We start from the raw sequence: 22,404 nt of genomic DNA, 5'->3' as shown, positions 1-22,404 counted from the left end.
TTTTCTGCTAGGCTCGATATCAATGGAGTGCTCCCACCTATTCTATTCAACTGAAAGCGTTTGTCATGAAAAACGTCAGAACTGAAATCTGATACTTACGCAAGGTTTAGTTATGATAAGAAAACCATTTCGAAGGCAATTACTAAGTTAAGTAAATTTTAGAAGAGAAGTGTATTTCGTGGAATATGTGCTCGATTTTGATGCATATATTTTATGTTTAAAAGGAAAGCGGGTGGGTATGCCATGTCTATGCTTTAAGTGGTGTTGTAAAACTTGCTGCTGCTGTTGCTGTTGTAAAAGCAAGGCAGACCAATATGCACCTTCAGATGCGAATAGTTTGAACGGAGGACATGTAAACCAAGCAATTGACAACATCTATGAAAACGGTAAGTAAGAAGAAAGAAACACCGAACAAATGGCAAAAATTCTCACCAGGGGAGGATCCAAGGGGGTATTTTCCCCCAAAACTGTGTTTTAGCCTAGTTTAACTAAGTAAATTTAAAAACGTTTCGCGCTACGAGCGAATCTACTTATTTTTCTTTTTATGTGTTCATAAGGTTATTCTTTTAATGACGCAACATTTAGATGTAACTTTGTGGTGTCACATCTTTACGTAACCGTGTGACGTCACATTATGACGTAACTTGGTAACGTTATCTCTAATAAAATGTCATGGCCACCCAAACAAAATTCCTAGATCCACGCCTTTACCTGTTTTACAAAGTTCCTAGATTCCCTTTACTTGTTCGTTTTAAACTTGCCTAAAGTGGTGTAAGATTGTGTAAAAAAAATAATAATGTTCGAATGAAACACTGCAGCTTTACACGACTGTGTAGCCTACATTTTATTACCCTCATTAAAATGTCAATAGCGCTCCTGTTTAACCGGGTGACAAATAAAATCTTTAACTTTTTTTCGTGTAATATTAAAATGTCAATAGCGCTCCTGTTTAACCGGGTGACAAATAAAATCTTTAACTTTTTTTTCGTGTAATGAGAAGCTTTAACTCTGCAGTTTTCCTCGCTTTGTTCATTACCGTAACATAGATTTTGTTCATTACCGGAACATCGTATTCCGGTAACTTGTTTTTGTCTTTGGTAAGTAGCACAGTTTATTTTTATATCCAACAGAACCAACAGCATTACCTCTGAGGGAAGTTAACGCAACCCCAACTAGAAATGCAGGTATGAATGTCAGGCATTTATTGCGTCAACATATAAATCAGAAAGCATTTTATTATCAATGGCTGCAAAGCGTACAGTTCTTTTAATTACATTGTTTTTTAGTCAATTTTTTACTTTTGGAACAAAGCACAACAACAAATGATACAAACATTTAAAAATAAGAAAGCTAAACCAAACTGCTTCGTGCTGACGTATTTAAGGTTTCTCCCGCTGACATACCATAAGTAAAAAAATACTTGTCTTTATTAAAAGAACTGAAGACTATTTATTTGAAACTTCCAAAAACAAGAATAACTCCTCAACAATAGCACTTTGAAATGATATAAATCAGTGTTGTCATGACTTAAGTCAATGACTTGACTGAAGTGTATTTAAGTCACTTTTTTCAAATGACTTAAGTCGTTTTGGTAAAATTACTTGACTTGATTTAAGTCTTTTAGACAAATGACTTGACTTGTACAGTCATTACATCAAAAAAATTAAGGGGTTGAAGTCACAGGTTTTTATTTAACATTTTATCATAAATTTGAGCTATTTATCGCAAGTTTTGCACATTGGACGAGTTTACCAATTTTAATGGTTTGTCGTTTTATTATTATATTAATGGTTTGACTTGGAGATGACTTGTAGTAATGACTTGACTGAAATTAAGTGATTTCAAAATGACTTGTTTACAACACTGTTGTAAAAATACATTTAACTTTGAATTTTATTTTTCTGTGTTATTTTTTACAGTTTGACTAATAATTTTTTTGAGTTTCTTAAATTCACAACGATTCCTCATTACCATTCCAGGAAGCGCACCGGTTCGAGTGAGAACAGAGCAACCCAGAACAGCGTCACCTACCGAGCAAGTTGATAACCCAGTGTCGTCGCTCGCTATTACGTCACCCGACGGTAATGAAAAGAATTCACGAAACGGGTCTATTAATTGGGCACACCATGCACAGATCTGTAATGTAGCTTATAATAAATTTCAAATCCAAAAAGGTCAAGTAGATCGACAGCATCTTGATTCAGACGTTTCGATACGAGCTTGTATCATCTTCAGTTGGTGTAGGCCCTAGCCAAATGAAACCAATTGAAAAATGATACAAGTTCGTATCGAAACGTCTTAATCAAGATGCTGTCGATCTACTCGACCTTTTTGGCTTTAAAATTTATTATCGGGCCTATTAAGTCTTGTGGTTTCCAAACAATTTTCACACAACGTGTTATGATTATAATCAAGATTATCAAAACATTCCCAAATAGATCATATCCCTTGTATAAACAGCTCAGAATTAATTTTAAAGGTATTCGGCTAGGCTCTCTATTTACTTCAAGGCCTATTGAACGCAATGAGAAACTGCGTTGTTAAATACCCGCTGTTAATTGCATTGGTCATGTTTTCGTGGTGAAACTATATAAAATAATTAGAAAAAAAGTCAAATAACATTGGTAGCTTGTCAGAATATAGCAAGGTTTTGGGCTGTGGTTCTTGTGATAGATGTGTATGTCTTTAAAAACAGGACTAATTTCCTTTACAAAATTTTATGCGAAATTTCAAATTTAAGGATTAGCAAATTAGTTTTTAATTTAACCAAAACGATAACACATTAAATTTACATGATTGCGCACCTTTGAGGAAATTCCTACCCTAAAACTATGTTTTGTAAATGGTAACTACAAGGTTATTATATATTTTATTTACAGGAATTTACAGGACATCGTATGATTTTGACGCACCAACTACGGAACACTTGCAATGTCTGAGAGGAGAAAACCTTACCATTCTGGAAATGTGGGTTTTAGCGTTTGAATGTACTTACATCAGAGTGATCACAGAATATAGCAGCATTTGATTTAACATGCAATAGGTGTAAAAACAAGAATTTAATTCAACTTATTTTGATTTACACTCGACAGCACTACAAATGGCAATATACTTCTTCCAATCATTCATAAGTTGTCCACCGATTAACGAGTGTAGACTTATGAAAAAATAAATAAATTCAGCATCTTGCTGCTTAATAGAACCCTCTTTAAAAGGTTTAGAAAGGAGTTGGGTGTTTTTGTTTATTATTTTAGAGAAGGGCGTCAATTGGCTTCACAAACAATTAATTTATACTTATTTCTGCATGGGCTTTATATTCTTATAACAGCTCACTACTACCTCAAACCATTATGCTCCAAACATTAATTTCCAGTGTGTTGGCTTTCTATGAAAGTAATACAATTTCTATGAATTTCAGCGGGAAAGAGTGGAGTCGAGTTCGCAGTGAAAGCAACAGAGAGGGATTCGTCCCCACAAACTTCCTAGCTGCACCAAACAGTTTGGAAGGACAACCGTAAGTTGTTGTTATTGCTGGATTGTGCCTCAATATATGTTTTGCTTGTTTTTTTCAAACAACACCTTCCAGGTAATATACTTTTTGATTTACAACGCTTCTATTTTTATCACACCATATTATTGACCAGATATTAGCGCTCCAACGATTTGGTACGTAGAAATAAAACCGTCTACAAATACCGTATACCGCAGAGCGCATTATCTGGGTTAGAGTGTGGGTTAGCGTTTGGGTTTATGTGGGCCAAGCATTACTATTAATACTAAATATAATAATAATTGACCCACCCTAACTCAAACACTAACCCGCAGCCTAACCCAAATAATGTGCGTTGCGGTATGCGGCATTTGTAGACCGTTTTTTGCGTTGCTTTCTACGTACCAAATGGAAAGAGCCCCCTATTTTTATCTCACCCTATTATTGACCAGATATTTCTATTTTAAAACCAACATCTCATCGTCGTTCTGTTACAACAACTTCTCGTTTCTTGATATACAAAGGGCGTATTTGAACAGAAACCGTTTTCTGATGCAGTGCTTCCCAACCTCAGTTCGCGACCCACTCTTAATGCAAGTTTTATAGTGCGACCTACAATAAGATATGGCCAAAATATAAAAGTTCCTGCAGATTTACTACTGGCATACGCACTGAAACAGTTAATGCGACACAATAGATCTAATTGTTAGGAATTTGTGTTATTCTTGCATTGCTACGTAATGAAAATGCAATAATTTCCCGATCCAATAGAAAACTGTAACATATAGAAATGCTTCGCGGCCCACTGGTTGGGAAGCACTGTTCTAATGTATACCAACCTCTCACAGCTGGTATTTTGGCAACTTGGGTCGGCAAGAGTGCGTCCGCCTGCTCAGCCTTCCACCGGCGTCCCGTGGAACCTTCATGGTGCGGAAATGTCTTTCAAGGCCAGGTAACTAACAAAAACAGAATAGAATCCGAAGGTGTTCCAATGACAAGCACTTGAAAAATAAGCTTCCGAATGATAAGCTGTATATCATAATGATATAAATACAAAGAAATGATAAGCAGTCCGAAAATTGTTTTGATTTTAAGACCAACAGATAAATAAAAAAACACTAAAACACTTATATGACGATAAATGGGTTTAGACGAAGAAAAATGATGCAAATGGAGACGAATGAATGGTAGCCATTTAAATGTGGGTTTATTATACATTTTAGGAAATGCACGAGCTGCTTTTCATTAGTTGGTATAGAACAAAAGTTTAAACGACGACTATTTCTTATTGTTTCTTTATTTAAAAAACTTTGTTTTATTTCGTTCAGGAAACTATTCGCTGTCGGTTTATCAAACGCACGAAAACGTTGTACACTGCATTGTTTTCAACGAGAACGGACAGTTTTATCTCCAGCAACGCTTGAAGTTTCCGGATCTGTTGTCACTGGTCGAATATTATCAAGGTGACCTGATTTGTTTCATACTTTTATTGGCCCAAGCTCTTAAGACCAAGCACTTAACGTCTTTCGATAAAAATATATTTCAAAATAGTTTTGAATCCAATGGTCCGCTATGCCGTTTCGGTAAATAATTTTTGCAGGTAGGCTACGCTGTACCGGTGAAAAAAACTTCAATTTCTTACCGAGCCATGTTTTATTTAACAGTCCATCCCACCATCTACTTTTAATTTGTTTAAATTGTATTTGTGTATAAATTACACTTCCCGTTGAACGATTATCTCAAGTTTCCTGTGTTACTTTAATGGCTAGCAATGTTAAATTTTTCAGTTTCTTTCATTCTATACTGTGTTATGTTTTGAGGTTCAAATTTAAGGTTGTTGAAAATTTGTTTGTTAAAATGGCGGAGCGTTTAAGCTTTTGACAAGGCGGATCATGCTTGTTTCGTGTATTTTAAGTTTAAACTGGTTAGCAAATTTTAGTTGAATGTACCGGTACAAAAAATAATTTTTTGGATTATTTCTAAGCTGTTTAAATTTAAATTTTTTTTGAAACAGCGAATTAAACTAAAAAATCTTTTTAGAATAAAAAAAAATATCTTTAAACAACTTTTTTTTTTTAAATACCTTTTCTATTTTTTAGAAAACGCGAGCGAAATAATCGGTCGTCTGATCGAACCATGTCGTCACAAAGCCACTCCCCCCATCTTGTCGCTAGGTCTGACGTCATTGAGGGTAAATCGCTCGAGCGTGGAAAAACTAAAGCTTCTGGACTCCGGAAATTTCGGGGAAGTTTACCAAGGTAAGGATTAAGATGTCGTTTGATGGATTATATTATAACAGTATTGAAGCGAGACGCTTTATGTAGCTTTGAAAAAAAACAGTCAATTCCACAATGCGATGCACAGGAAGAGAAAAGGCAATCTGTCCGGTTCGTTGCAATAATAAAGTGTGCGTCGATAAGCATAAAGGGCCGCTACGGATGTGTTGTTTGCAGCTGACTCAAAGATTTCAGCGCAGTTTTAACAAGTGGCGTGCTTTATATAAACTGTTTTACCAGGCTGAACGTTAGAAACAGCACCCCTGGTAATATATTTCTTGCAAATAAAACATCAAATTATTGCATCACTCAAAATATAGAGATATACGATAGTAGGTACCAAATGACGTCATTCATATCGCCAACACTCGAAATGCATAGAATTGAAGCACTAAAAGTTGTTTGTTGTAATTAGGCAAAACTTTGATTTACCTTTATAAAGTAATTCCATAAAAGTCGCGACAAATTTGAACACACGCGAAATGACCTACGAAAATATTAACAACGCAAGAAAGCAAAAATGGCTTTCACTATTTTGTTGGTAATTATAACCTAAATACAATATTGTAACCCTGTCAGTTTTTTGTTTAATAAAGTAGAAATGCCGTTATTCCGAACAACATGTGAATCCCAAAGTTTTAGGAAGTTGAATAAAATAAAAGCATTTTTGTGCCTGGCGTGATTAGCCTGAATTTCATCCGCACATTTGCGCAAGAGTTTTCTCGAGAACAGCTGGCGTGTTTAATCTTTAATTTTTTCTGCGACGTCACGCTATGATGACGTAACTTCGTGATGTCATATAAAACTTGTTTCGATTCCAGGACGCTGGAATCAGTTCGACATCGCGATTAAAACTCCGAAAAGTCGAATTGATCGAGAGGAATTCATCGCTGAAGCTGAACTGATGGCGAATCTGACCCATGAAAATATCGTCAAGCTGCTCGCAGTGGTAATGCAAGGATTTCAATTAGAGATCGACCGATATCAATCTTTTAGACCGATAGCGATACCGATTTTTTACAATTTTGTCAACCGATACCCGATACCGATACCGATTATTTTATATATACCTTGGAAATGCTCAAAACTTGAATTAATTGAAAATAAAATTCTAACAAAGTGTTAGTCTATGTACCTTTATTAAATATTAAACTATTGTTTTTTATTAAATTGGCGTAATGCTAAAACCACCATATTTTATCATATTTTTCGTAGTAAAATATCGGCCTACATTTACCGATACCGATATATCGGTAGAAGCCAAATATCGGCCGATATTATCGGTAAACCGATATATCGGTCTATCTCTTATTTAAATAGGTATATCACATACTCGACATTTTGTTCCGATACCCCGGTATCGTGGCTTGAAAATATCGCGATCCGATACCTGATGACGTCATTATTAAAAAATTGATCAAATTGAAACGTTCATAGGTAATTTACAACCATTTTTTTCGCCCAAGTTTGCTGTGGCGACGAGTTTAGTTACCGCCAGTTGTTAAACTACAATTGTGTATGATAAATTTACATTTTAAGGTAGAATTTCGTGCCTAAATTTCGATATTAATTTGCTATCGGATCGGCACCGATACCACCTTAGTATCGGACGAGTGCTGATACTATCACATGGTATCGGGTATCGGCTCCGATCCGATATTATCGGACATCCATAGATTTTAATTTCCTTTTTGTGTTTTCTTTGAAGGAAAGCAGGCTATTGGAGAGTACGGTAGTTCATAAAAAACATTTTTAATAATCCTGTGCTTTTTTTGTTTACACATTTTACCGAAATGAACAATCACCTTGATATTGATCAACAGATTCGGTGAGTCTGCAATGACTTTTCGGGTCACCTTGATATTATTCGTTTCCAAATTTACGAACATCAAATACATGGACATTTTTTTACATCAAATACGTACCAAAACAATATAACATAGATTCCCTAATTTATCTTCAGAGCAAAATTGCAAGAGTCCGTCACATACAAAATTGGTTTCTAAATTAACAAACAATTACCTCAATGAACATTTTCACAACAAATATGGAACAAAAAAAAAAACTTTTTTCTCATTTTAAAAAGATTTCTGCAGGCGTTTACCTTAAACACAACAATAATTTACGTTCTTGGCAATAGTTTAATCAAAAGAATATATAGATATCCTACACATTGGAAAATATAAAAATGTCAGCCATCGGAAAGTTGCGCAATACATTATCTACTAGTTGAATTTCTTACTTTTTGTTCACATTGAAAACTTGTTATAACGCCAGGTAGCAGAGGACCCGCAGTACATCATAACGGAGTTCATGCGGAACGGCAGTTTGTCAAACTTTCTCAAAAATTCAACTGGAACGCAAACAAGCTTGTCGCAAACCATCAGCGCAGCCGTGCAGGTATAACGCTAATTAGGATTGCTACTGAAAGACAGGGCTGCGAAGTCGGGAGTCGGAGAGTCAAATAAAGACTATCTAGGCTACTTAAGTCACGAGTCCGAAGTTGGCGTCTGCAGTAGAAAGTTCGCAACCCATAAGGCTGCACATTGTAAATTACTGTGGAACTGCATTACGCAGGGGCCACATTTCACCTGGTCGATCGCGTAGCGGAACATTAAATGTTCCATTGTTGTCGGGACAAGCAAAAAAGAGTTCTTTGACGTAACAAATTAACCTCTATCGCTTGCTTGGAATGCAATTAAAGTTCAAAAGGTTTAATAAGAATTCTTGTGACTTTTTTACTAGACCATTCGTTCAAGAGTCTTTAAAAATATTTCAATCGATCGCAATCAAACATAAGTTGGCTACATTTGTAGGGTTGAATATTTCTAACCACGTATTGTTAGTGAAAGAGTTATAAATGGATTTGCCTTCTATCCACCCTATTTGGGTTGCATGTATGGGTGGAATACAGGACGTTAAGTCAGAGCCAGACTCGGGTCTCGATTTTCAAAGCGAAATGCCTTTGTAGATGGAATGTAAAAAATGTGCTTGTGTTAAGCAAACCTTGGCAGCCTCCTAAGCAAATGTTGCAATTACCCATCAAAAAGTCAATGATTTACATGTTGACAAACGTATGCCGCGAGAGAAATTATAAACTAAACATTTCATATATAGTTGGTAAGATTAATTTTCTTACAACTCTAACACGAAATTTAAGGTTTAGGAGGCTAATTCAATGAGGGTTGATGCGTACATACGTTCATGTACTTGCGTATATGCGTATATGCTAAATTGTATTGGTACTGAATGACGTATATACGTATATGTATGTGCGTACGTGCGTAAATCTATCAGTGCGTCCGTACGTGCATACTTTTTCCTTATAGGTTGCAAACGGTATGGCTTACTTGGAGGAGATGAGATACGTCCACCGCGATCTCAGGGCTGCTAACGTTTTGGTCGGGGAAAACTTTATCTGCAAAATCGCCGACTTTGGATTGTCAAGGTTCATTCCCGAATCCGAGTACAAAACAAGTGAGAAAGTACCCCAGTCCTGGTTATTTACTTTCTATTGCTTAGCTATTAGGCAAAATATTTGGTGTTGCCCGGAAAAGCAAACGGTCAAGTGTTACCACAGACGTGCAGAACACATCTTGCCCTATGCTGCAAATATTTCGTCTGGGTCAGTTACAATGAAAATGTGTACTAAAATTTGTGTGTTTTAAAACGTTAGCTTTAGAAAGAATGGTAAACCAAGTTGACCAATCTTTCGTGACTCTTCAATTATAAGGTTCGGTGATTGGATAGGGTTGCCAATCATATACAGTTTTTTTAAATGTATCGCATCAAGCAAATTCTTACCAAAACATAATTACCACTCTATAACTACGAAAAACATAAGCAGGTCGATTTTATTGTTAAAAAAAGCAAAATTCCGAATGCAAATTTGTGTGATACACTCCTTCCAATTTATTTACGAACCCACATATGTGTTCTGAATGCCTTAGTCGGTTGAGAACCTTTTGCAGCATATGTTAAAAATGACTAACGAGATATTGGAAAGGTTTAAAATGGCAAATACTTCTGTTTGATATTTTTACTACGTCTTGCTCCAACCTCCAACCATTATACTGCAAATTTTTGCGTAAAATTTTACAGCATTGTAACTTGATTTTTAACTTGTTTCAGCCGGTCAGTTTCCAGTACGTTGGACTGCCCCTGAGGTGCTAGCTTTCAACACTCACACCCACAAGTCGGACGTATGGAGCTACGGGGTCCTTCTCTACGAAATCACAACCAAAGGCGCACTGCCTTATGAGGGTAATTAATAGTGGTGGCGAAACGCATTTGTTTAATTCGTAAGGCCACAAATAATAAAAGATTTTTTATTTTTATCGAGTAAAATAGATGAGCAACATTTTTGTTAATCACCAAAAAAATGTATTTTAAAAGTACAACCTGATTTAAACTAAAAAATGTAAATTTAAAGGAGTAAAATATACGAAGTTATATTTTCACAATGTATTACTGTTCAATATATACGAGAGCTGAATGTTGTAAATTATTATAAAACTGTTTTAATGACCTGACTTGGAATTAAATCCTTGCGTCACGGATTGAAATTAGGGGCTTTCATAAAATTCTTTTGCATAAAATTTGGTAATTTATCTAATTTTTTCACCTTAAACAAGTTGCGTCATATATGTTACTTTTTTGTTAGTTTTTGTTTTCATCACTGGCTTGACGTGGAGGTAACCTAATATAAAACTGCATGATCTGAGACTTGGCTTGTTATTGTAAGCATCAAACTATGACGAAATTTGCATTTTTTACAAAAAAAAAATAAAAAAAAAAATAAAAATATCATCGCTAGACATAAAATATTGTACAAAAGATTTGACTGAGATTTAAGTCATTTTAAAATGACTTGTTTACAACACTGGTAATTAACCATTCCATAGGAAAAATTTCTCTTGAACACAAGGCGGAAAAGCATTTCTTTCAAAACTTTTTTTTTTTTTTTTTTTTTTTTTTTTTTTTTATGCCAATATCTTAAATTATGTGTTTTAATTATTTCTTCCAATTTAGAGTTCGACTTTTATTTTAGGCTTATAAACAAATCAATTACAGATAAAACCAACGCTGAAGTAACGACCTACGTTTGTAACGGGAATTTTCTGGAAGAACCAGCTGGTTGTAATGACTTGCTGTACAGCATTATGACGCAATGCTGGGGGAAGGAAAGCTGCGAAAGGCCGACATTCGCCCAAATCAAGGTTGGTTTATGAGGTTTATTAGGCTTTAAAACTCACAAAAATTGCGTGCCGGTAAATAATTGGCAATAATACAAATTGAAGTTTCACATTTAAAGGCCAAATTGCCTCTGTGAGTTTATAATTGACAGCTTTTAGGATAAAAAAAACTAAAAAACGTGATGCATATTAAATTAAACAAGTAAAGAACTAAAATTGATTTTTAGTTAAAAATACGCTCAAGCTTCAAACCAAGTTTATACCAGAGTGGAAACCGACAGAGACGAGTATGATCAAAGTTAGAATCTCCGATAATTAATTAATGTGTTATTCCGATAACGATTTCCGATATTTAAAAAAAGTATCGCCATATGATTCGATACCAAATTCCTGCATTATGGTGAAATAAGCAAAATAGGTGAAATGAAACGTTAAAAAGTTAATCTTCAGTTTTTTTCTGAATTAGCTTTAGCATCAAGTCAGTCAAGTTACTTTCAGTTGTTAACTGCTATTCAATCTATCTTTCAAGGTAAAAATAAGTGAGTTGGATTGCAAATGGACGATGAAAACATGATCAAATTGGTATCGGATTGTAACCGATACAACCCCAATATCCGAGAAGCAACGATAATATCGGACAATTGATAATCACACTGCCAAAAATTTATTTCAAATGACTAAATAATTAAACAAATTAAAAAATCTAAATTCCAACCTTATCTTAAGTGTTTTTATTTAACATTTCATTATAAAATATAGAGCTATTTATCTCAAATTTTGCACGTAAATCCATTATATTTGCTGTTGTTTTTTTGTTTATTTTAATTGAATTATTGCTCTTAATCGGACGAGTTGACTCATTTTTATGGTCTTATCGTATAATGAGTATATTAGTGGTTTGACTTGGAGATGACTTGCTCGAATAATGAATTGACTTGGGCAGCTTATGACTTGAACTGGAACTTAAATTGCTGTTTTTTTAAAAGCCTTAAACTTGGACTTAAGTTATTTCACAACTGACTAGACTGGAACCTAAGTCATTTCAAAATTTTACAGCAGGGCTGCGGAGTCGGACTCGGGACTCGAGTAAGGCCACGTAAAACTCCCCGAGTCCCGAGTCCGACCTGCGCATGCGCAGTACCAAATTTTAAAACTGATATGGCCGCCAACTGGAATTTGTAAAGGTGGAATAGCTTAGGATGGAACATTTTCCAACCGTGTAAGTGAATGAATTATACGACACCCCTATAAGCGGATTTCTGAATATCAACGTTATTTTAGTTACGTCAATAGGTGAAATAGAGGCTGTGGGATCAGGGTCGGACTCAGGACTCGACGAAATTGCATATTTGACCGGAGTCGAACTCAGGACTCGGTAGTCGGGTTTATTTTTTTGGCCGGAGTCGGACTCGGGTTATTTTTAACCGACTCCACAGCTCTGGTACACAACATTTTATGCTAGTAACGATTGTCAAGATTTGGTTTATATTGAGAAAAAGGCAAAGATACTGACCACGATTCGTTTCTTTGCAGGATTTTTTGGGCGGATTTTGGAACCTTGATGAGCCGGAATTTGAAAACCAGTGAAGAAACTTAAAACCACCGATACGTTTATGCAGCGAATTTAATATTGCTACAACATCCAATCTATTTCACAGATAAATCCTTTACTTTATTGTTTTTCGTTGTTTCTTTCTTTTCGCCTATTTAATTACTTGTATGCAATCTTGTGGACGATTTACGCGTATGCTTTGCGCTGCCAAAGCATTTTTCTTTGTCTGTTGTTCTTCGTCGTCACATGTGAACTAATAAACCACAGTTATGGCGATAATTCAGAATGACGTCATATAATTTTTTACGTCCAAGGTATGACGTAATCAGCGCCGACCAAGACGCAAAGGCCAATATCGGGGGACAGATTGTGGATTACCCATAGAAAGTGAATTAAATAAACGATTCGCATATTTTTCGATGTAATAGTGATGGCGAAATAATAAAATGACGGAACTTTAATATCTTGCAAGGCGAAAGGACTAACTTACGATACAGTGAGTGCCTAAACTAGATTAACATGGCGTAAAACTTTTTTCTTAAAGAGCCATTTAAAAAAGGTTTTGCGTTTATGTGTTTTAAGTAAGCAACAAACTATAGTTTGGAGGGGCTATGGCCTTTGCCATCCTTCTGTAACCACCCGTGAACAGTGGTACTGTCTACCTTAATCTACATTGAAGAAACACCCATTACTATTATATTCACGCAGCTTTTAGTCCATGTATATTGTCAGTTTCTAGGGTCGAGCTTATGCACACAAACACAAAAAAGATGGTTTGGTTCAGATGATTAAGATCTTATTCTGTCGTAGAAATTGCTGCGTAATTGGCTTTATTATGTCGTTGGTCTTAATACTGTGGTATTATATTCGGCTGTAACTATTGTTGCTTGGTAGGTCGTATAACTTGTTGCGTGTTCCAGCGAAGGCTGAGGATTCGGAGTCGGACTCGGGACTCGAGGAGTCGGTTTGTTTTGCTCTGGACTCAAATAAGACTTCGTAAAACTACCCGAGTTCCGAGTCCGACATGCGCATGCGCAGTACCAAATTTTAAACTGATATGGCCGCCAACTGGAAATTGTAGAGGCGGAATAGCATATGGTGGAATATTTCCCAACCAAGTATTGTGAGTGAATAAATTATTTGACACCCCTATAAGTGGATTTCTGAATATCCACGTTATTTTAGTTACGTCAATTGGCGGAATTCAGGCTGTAGAGTCAGGCCCGGACTCGGGACTCGAAGAAATCGCGCATTTGACCGGAGTCAGACTCGATTACATTAACGCAGCTTATAGTCCAAGTCAGTTATATCGGGCGCCGTGCATTTTCGGGTTTGTTGTGACGCGCTTATGCACACAAATGCAAAAACGATGGTTTGGTTCAGATAATTTAGATCTTATTCTGTCGTAGAAATTGCTGCGTAATTGGCTTTATTATGTCATTGGTCCTATTGGTATTATAGATTACTCGGCTTTAAATATTGTTGCTTTGTAGGTCTTATAACTTATTGCGTGTCCCCCCATTAGCTTAATGCCACTTTAAAGACCTTTTGAAGTCCTAAGAAAATACACAGTACACTTCGAAAGGTTTTATTATGTCATCTTTTTTCGCTGAAATTCTTCTTTGCTGATGACATTTCTGAAATAGAAATATTTTAGTGTTAAAGAGTTGAAAACTTTTACAATCTAAAAACTAATAATTCAGTGGTCTGAAAAATTTATTATATTCACCATTTCTTTTCAACATCTTTTACTGAGTCCTTCGTATCTTCCATAGACGCTTCAATGTCTGGAAGATATATCAATGATTAAAAAATGATAATTGTAAATAAGATTACCAAAAAACTTGGAGGATAATAGCTTCAGTTAGGCACTTATGAAACCTCAAGAAAAAAACAATAACAAGAAAAAAATTCGGGTGGTTGCATAGAAGAGAGAGAGAGAGAGAGAGAGAGGAGGGGGGTGTGAGAGAGATAATAAGAAAGAAGAGAGCTAGAGAGAAAAAGAGAAAGGAAGAGCCCTCCAGGAAAAAGGACGCTTAAAAACATGTGTTGAGCGCATGACAGGGAAAAGGCTCAGGAAAGTGACAGTAGCACGTTTTGGAAGCTGGCACATCGTTTAGTGCTATACAGGAAGCCTTGATAACATCCGTGATTAAATTACTCAATAGAATGCTAAAACTTCGAGCGGGGATTAATCGAAGCATATGTTTACGAAGACTTATGAATAATAATTTGAAACAATTATATATTAGAAGACTTGCGAACATTACAAATGTCTTACCCAGTGTCTTTTTGGCTTGGTCACTGCAAAAAAAGTAAGATCGTTACTGCTTAAGTACTTTAACATTGACAAACTATTAGTTACAAGTAAATGACGACAATGACTTCAAACTAAGGCAATTATTCTGTAGACTTTTATTTACACTCTTGTATTCAAATAGAATTGGAAACTGTAGGTGATTTTATTGCGAAATATGAGGGTACCGATATTTAAACTTAAAACTAAGCAACAAAGTACGGCATTGTAACAACTTGTGTTTATGATTTGTAATCGTTTAGGCCGGCGCCATTCAGCTTAATTGATTAGGAACAGGTTTCAGTCAAATATATGCTTGAAAAAAAAAAGAAAAACAGTGGTACTCAAGATTAATTGGATTAATTCAACTTAGTTGCGTGAATTTAAATTCCACAATCACACGATAATTTTACTCTATTATAGGATTAAAAAACGTAAATTATGCACAAATGGCGGCTTTGACGGTTATTGTCCTGCGTGGCAATCTTTCGACACGGAAAATGATATGACCTTTTTATGTATAATATATCAACATTAATTTGAGGGGTCGCGTAAGTTTCTGAAAGCCCAAAATGGGTTCGCGGGAGCAATGAGGTGGCGAACCATCTTCTTAGAACAGGGGTTCTTAAACTTATTTTACCGCGGATTCTAAATTTTATTTGGGCTTCGCGTGGACCACGGTAGCCAAAAAAACTAAAAATGTGCGGCATATATTGACGTCACAATACAAAAAGACTTCCTAAATCTGCTGACTTCCAAAACGTGCTACTGTCACTTTCCTGAGCCTTTTCCCTGTCATGCGCTCAACACATGTTTTCAAGCGTCCTTTTTCCTGGAGGGCTCTTCCTTTCTCTTTTTCTCCCTAGCTCTCTTCTCTCTTATTATCTCTCTCTCTCCCCCCCTCCTCTCTCTCTCTCTCTCTCTCTCTCTCTCTCTCTTCTATGTAACCACCCGAATTTTTTTCTTGTTATTGTTTTTTCTTGAGGTTTCATAAGCGCCTAACTGAAGCTTCTATCCTCCAAGTTTTGTGGTAATCTTATTTACAATTACCATTTTTTAATCATTGATAGATCTTCCAGACATTGAAGCGCCTATGGAAGATTCGAAGGACTCTAAATGGTGATTATAATACATTTTTCAGACTACTGAATTATTAGGCTACTGAATTATTAGACTAGGTTACTGAGTTATTAGTTTTCATATTGTAAAAAATGTTAGACTCTTTAACACTAAAGTATTTCCATTTCAGAAATGTCATTAGCAAAGAAGAATTTCAACGAAAAAAGATGACATAATAAAACCTTTCGAAGTGTACTGTGTATTTTCTTAGGACTTCAAAAGATCTTTAAAGTGGCATTAAGCTAGAGGGGGGACACGCAATAAGTTATAAGACCTACAAAGCAACAATATTTAAAGCAGAGTAATCTATAATACCATTAGGACCAATGACATAATAAAGCCAATTACGCAGCAATTTCTACGACAGAATAAGATTTTAATCATCTGAACCAAACATATTTTTTGTGTTTGTGTGTATAAGCTCGTCACAACAAACTAAACTTACGGCGCCTGAAAAACTGACAATATACCTGGACTAAAAGCTGCGTGAATATAATAGTAATGGGTGTTTCTTCAATGTACAATAAGGTAGACAGTACCGTTGTTCACGGGCGGTTACAGAAGAGTGGGAAAGGCCATAGCCCCTTCAAACTATAGTTTGTTGCCTACTTAAAACGCAAAACCTTTTCAAATTTCTCTTTAAGAAAAACTTTTTACGCCATCTTAATCTAGTCTATGCGCTCACTGTATCGTAAGTTAGTCCTTTCGCCTTGCAAGATATTAAAGTTCCGTCATTTTATTATTTCGCCATCCCTATTACATCGAAAAATGTGCGAATCGTTTATTTAATTCACTTTCCATGGGTAATCTACAATGTGTCCCCGATACTGGCCTTTGCGTTTTGATCGGCCCTGATTACGTCATACCTTGGTCGTAAAAAATGATATGACGTCATTCTTAATTATTGCCATAATTGTGGTTTATTAGTTCCACATGTGACGACGAAGAAAAATAAACAAAGAAAAATGCTTCGGCTGCGCAAAAACATACTCGTAAATTGTCCACGAAATTGCATACAAGTAATTAAATAGACGAAAAGAAAGAAGCAACGAAAAACTCATTTTGAAAATTGAAAATTATTCACCATTTTCGGCTCTGTGAAAATAATTGCCAACCTCTTCTCTTGATCGTTCCAAAATTTATGCGACTTTAAAATATAGGTTTAGACCTGATACAAAAATATTATTATTACGTGGTACTATATAAACACATATTGAATTGTATTCTCGAGAAGCTTTTGCACAACCGTCAACCGTGCTTCATAAAATCAAAATAAAACTTTTACGATCTACAAACTAGTTTACAATGGCTTTTGAAGAGCATAGAGTTTTAAGCTCCATAATACCCGTCAACTGCGGCCGTGCTTTCAAAAACTCTCTGTTTTGTTGCCCACAACCCACTACTCCGCTTACGCTGGTACCCACCCATGTGCTATGACACCGTCCTAAAGTGGTTAATGCATCTGATGGAGCAATGCATTTGCAAACCTAACCTGGGTCTGCGGCAATGTAGACGAGTTGGTCTGCCAAGCAATTTTATTTCGTTACGCTGCTATTTTTTTCTCATTTTTAATAAAGCTAGTTTAAGCAAAAATTGGAATTTAAAATTTTTTCTTGATTTTAGAATATTTCATTCAATAAATTACCCTTGTCCGCCGGCCCAATATGCGGTTTCGTCGAGTCCTGAGTCCGGCTCAGACTCTACAGCCTGCATTTCGCCAATAACGTAACTGAATACGGTAGATATTCAGTTCTAGGTCGGGGTGTCATATAGTTCATCCACTCAAAATAAATAGTTGTGAAATATTAATCATATGCTTTTCCACCTTTACAATTTTCAGTTTGCGGTAATATCAGTTTCAAAAGTCGGACTCGGGACTCGGGTAGTTTTTACGTGGTCTTACTCGAGTCACGAGTCACGAGTCCGACTCCGACTCCGCAGCCCTGCTTCAGGACATTATCTATTACTTAAGCAGCCCGGTCGAAAATAATGGCCAACCTCTGCTCTTACCAAAGTCATGCGTCTTAACCAAGGCTGCGGATTGTTTTTGCTGTACTCGGACTAAGGACTCGAATAAGACCACGTAAAACTACCCGAGTCCCGAGCCCGACATGCGCATGCCCAGTACCAAATTTTAAAGCTGATATGGTCGCCAACTGTAAATTGTAAATGGGTAATTGCGAAGGATGAATATTTTTCCAATCATGTATTGTAAGTGGATGAATTATACGACACTCTTATAAGGTGGTTGCTGAAATCTGAAGCGGGAGTTGAACTCGGGTTTTTTCTAACCGACTTGGCAGTCCTGGAGTTGACACAACACTTGCAGAAAGCCTACTGGCCTTCAGATGCAGAATAAAACATATGGTAACGCCAAACAGTGCACTTCGCACAAGAGGAAGTTAAGTGGAAAAATTAACGTGGGATTTCCAATCTAAACTTGAATACAAGGAAACGGCTCGATGTCTATAGAGGAAACAGGAAGTTTGCTCGAAATTAATCGCGATGGGAATATTTTGGATGAAAAGCGTTTATTTTGTTAGTTACGGACTTTGTTGCCGGTTGATTGTTGATTGTCGACGGTCGACGCCATATGCTCGCCCGCGTGGGAACTTGCCCACTCTGGCATTTCAAAATGCGATTATACATATTTATATCATGGGTACCGAAGTTAAATTCCGTTTATTTTTCATATTCCCCCCCTCCCCCCCTGGAAACTCTTCTGCTGACGTCACTGTTTGCCGGTAAAAATCAAGTCAAGTATGTATAGGTAACCTACATTGTATTTTTAAAAAAAGTTTAGAATTTTATGTTTAATGGCTTTTTGCAGTTTTTTAACAACGTATAAGATTTCGCCAAATATCGCGTTTATCGCAGCGTGGTTCTTGACATTATTTTATTAGGCATCAAGACACTACTTACACAGACAACGTACAGCAACCCTAACCGAATGTGGGTCGATAAATGTAGAGAATAATCTTTGAATTGTAAGTCATTTAATCTAAATTACGTGACTGATTAAAAAAACAGCAACTCAATATTGAAATATCTAAAAAATAAAAAAATAAACGATTTTTTTCATTCAATATTTATATTTTTTTCATAAAATTTCGAGCATGGCGTAACTTGACTCTGTAAAATAGAAGTTGTGACGTCATGCAGGAGCGAACCGCTTTTATTTACAGGTTCGGGTTCGGTTAAGTTTAGGTAGGCCTACCTACTTTCAAATTATTCGGTTCACTTCCGGTTCCGCTCCTTAAAATCTTTTAAAAACCGGTTCAGGTTCGGTTACGGTTCGCTGTGGGGGTGTTACTCTGATTGTTGTGTGGAAGCATTAGGTTAACCGATTTCAAACACACTTAGCGTCAAACAGAATAGGAACGACCAGAGACAGCTTTGCTTGTTACAGTGTAGGCCTAGCACCGTTTGATCACCGCGTAAAGCATAAAAACACATAACATGATATAGAATATCTATTCACTGGCACGTAGTACAAACGTTTATACATAATTAAACAGTTACACCATTTGAAAAAGTATTTTCGCATTATCTATTCCTCTTACGAAGATCTTACGTTATCCGTAACATTACTTTTCGGGTCACTGTAAAATTTGGAGGATGTAATAATCCACCTTGGGGTAGACATTGATCGAAAATAGTGTCAAGTTCCACCATCATGCGACAAAAGGTAGAAGTAAAACTCCTAAGAGTAATTTTTCACCAACACCAATAGCATGAGATTTATAGCGTGGAAATCCCCACCCTGCGATCATAAAAGCGTGGTGAAAGTCAACGTGCTGATTGCCACGTTATTTCTCATAATCATGGGCTTTAACACGATGCTATAGCAGTTCAACATGTTACTGTAATGTGCAATAGTGATGAACAGACTGGGCTCGTTATTTATCCGAAATGACTTGAGATGCACTTCAGTCCTTTTAAAATGAATTGTTTCCACATTGTCATTTAAGGCAGCGGTCGGCAACCATTGGAGGAGTTCGTTACCGGTCCGTAGCAGGGTTGCCAAAAAAAATTGATTTAAACCCAAACCGTACGTAAAATGCGGAAAAAACAGAATAAAGTAAAAAATAAGTAAACAAATTTTCTATTCAAAACACATTACCTTTCGTTTAAACATACTCCATGGTTGATTGGTTTAATAAAAAACTCTCTATTAGTATTAAGCACTCGTGAGATTCAAAACAAACCAGTGTGCTGTGGCCATATGAGATGCATTGCAAAATGATTCATTATTTTGATTTTCAGGCTGAAAAGTTTTCATAAACAACTTAAAAATTTTACATCGTTCATTGAAAAAAAGGTATTACCTTTGCTGAAAATTTGCATTTTTTTTAAGCCGGTGCGCGAAAATAAATTTAGTTTTAAACCGGTCCGCAGGGCCAAAACGGTTGCCGACCCCTGATTTAAGGAATTTAAGCGGTAAATGTGTACTATTACCACTCGGCAATAAAATTAGTTAACGTGTATTAACATTGAAAAAGCATAAAAAAACAGAGGCTGTGTAATATTGTAATATAACTGTATCACTTATATTTCGCTAATATTTCGATCTAATTTGATTACTTTGCAAAGTTAGTGATCTCATCGTGACCTTGCTAAATCAGCGTTATTATATATATTCATTCTATCTAAAAAAAATTGCTATTTAAGAAAATCATTTGAGGAAACATTGGTTGAACGCATATTTTCGCAATAACAAGCGGTAGGCGCCCGACAGTCACCAAAAGATTTATGTGTAGCCTATTTAAGTCTACATCAGATTACAATACGTTAAATGGGTTTGGTTAAAACAGTGGTTCTCAACCTTTTATGGCTTGCGGCACCCCTCAGAAATAATAAATAGATTCCCTACAAGATTTGACCGCACGTAGTTCACTAGAATTTCACAATAAACGAAACTGGAACAACACACGTCAACTCTACACAACGTAGGAAGTAGTAACGGAATTTATTCCATTCTAATCTTACACAAAAGTTGTTGTGCCAAAATTAGATTCTTAAAGATTCTTAAATATCTCTCGGCACCCTTGAACATTAGAAATTGCACCCCAGGGTGCCGAGGCACCCCGGTTGAAAACCACTGGGTTAAAATTCCAAACGTGCATAAGTATAATAGACAGTTAAGTAATAATAATAATACGCACGTAAGCAAACCGGATGTTAGCAATCCTAATGTAATTGGGGTTTATTTGAAAAAGCTTAAGTAGGCTACCATGTGTAGTTTTGGAAAAAAGGAAAATATAATCTTCTAGACATAGACCTGGTTAAAGGTATTTTTGAGTGTAGGCCTACATATTTGTAATGCTATCCTTAAAATAGCTATTAACAGATAAAGGTTTAAAGAGAAATGTAAACAGAGTTTATTTGGGCCCCTACAAAACAAGAATAAAATCCGCACCAATAAAGGAATTTCTCAGTAGGCTTGTGCTACAACAAAGGGTGGCAGCTTAAGACGCGCTATCCAAACATTGTGTTATCAGTGAGCTTGGGCAATAAACCCTAACACAAAAGCACGACATTGCTGTTTGTGTCCATTTTAACATCGTCCAGTTTTTCAAACCCGAAACAAATACATTGGCAGCCGAAAGAGCGATCTTCGCCAAACAAGAAAAAAGGAAAGTTTCAATAAAAAAGAGAAAGGCTCGCCTCTCTTCTCTCTCTCATTCGAGCGCGTTGCTACAGGCGATCGGCCATCTTGAGCGCCAACAAAACTCAATGAAATTACAAGGTTACTACGTAAAGCGATAACCTGCGTGTTGAATGTTTACCAATACAAAAGGCGAGGTGTCTCGTACCTATGTGCGCTGGAGCCTCTATGTAAAGAGGCCGCCAATCGACCTGCTATTATTTCAGCTTGAACAATAGGCTGGTATTAGAGATAGGTGGAAATGTGGTAGCGGCGCGAAACCATCCTAGGATGTAGTTTGACGTATTTTGGAATCGTAAACTTGTTATGTTCCTTCAGTTTATGGTTTTTAGAATTATTTTGTCAGATTTTATCAGAACTTTAGTAGAGTTCTAAGGGATTGCTTACAGTGGCATCTCGGTAAATTTTATGTCAGGTAAAGAATGTTGAATTTTAGGCAAGTTAGTTCAAATGTTATTTTGGATATCATTAGACGAAAAGCTAGTGACTCACTTAAACATGACTTTTTTAAATTATTTTTGCTCTGGGTTTTAAACGAACATAGAATATTTGCTTTATTTACAACAAATGGTTGTATGTAGTCCATTTTTGTCAGGTTTGAGAAAAACATACACTTGTTTCTGTACAAGAAAATATCTCTTGACACTTGTTGTCTATTTAAAGTAGATAAAGTTTAGACTTGTAAAATAACTGAAATCTGTTGTAACAATCCTTGTTGTTTGGTTATGTAATTTCCTTTTTTAGAGTTTCTAAAATAACTGGGCTTGAAATGTAACCAACCATGACTTTTGTCTGATGAAATTAAAAA

At 36.1% G+C, this 22,404-nt stretch overlaps 1 protein-coding gene and 1 long non-coding RNA gene across 2 annotated transcripts; both read left to right on the top strand.

Moving 5' to 3' along the window:
- The first annotated feature begins 246 nt into the window (after nucleotides 1–246).
- Nucleotides 247–2,082, top strand: LOC146157529 (uncharacterized). Its single transcript, XR_014494839.1, has 3 exons — nucleotides 247–386; nucleotides 1,131–1,184; nucleotides 1,980–2,082. It is a non-coding gene; the product is annotated as an uncharacterized LOC146157529 (long non-coding RNA).
- A 190-nt stretch (nucleotides 2,083–2,272) lies between these two features.
- Nucleotides 2,273–12,548, top strand: LOC146157528 (proto-oncogene tyrosine-protein kinase Yrk-like). The gene is made up of 12 exons (XM_083388237.1): nucleotides 2,273–2,285; nucleotides 2,880–2,967; nucleotides 3,419–3,514; nucleotides 4,339–4,442; nucleotides 4,819–4,953; nucleotides 5,590–5,748; nucleotides 6,588–6,715; nucleotides 8,044–8,166; nucleotides 9,096–9,243; nucleotides 9,898–10,029; nucleotides 10,840–10,985; nucleotides 12,495–12,548. The coding sequence occupies exons 1-12, from the start codon at nucleotides 2,273–2,275 to the stop codon at nucleotides 12,546–12,548; spliced, it is 1,326 nt and encodes a 441-aa protein (XP_083244363.1).
- Nucleotides 12,549–22,404: the final 9,856 nt, after the last annotated feature.

The sequence above is a fragment of the Ascidiella aspersa genome, chromosome 4, assembly GCF_963924565.1.
Source record: "Ascidiella aspersa chromosome 4, kaAscAspe10.2, whole genome shotgun sequence".
In the NCBI taxonomy this organism is placed as follows: domain Eukaryota; kingdom Metazoa; phylum Chordata; class Ascidiacea; order Phlebobranchia; family Ascidiidae; genus Ascidiella; species Ascidiella aspersa.
The sequence above is the reverse complement of the archived record's forward strand: the minus strand, read 5'-3'. Positions and strand labels throughout refer to the sequence as shown.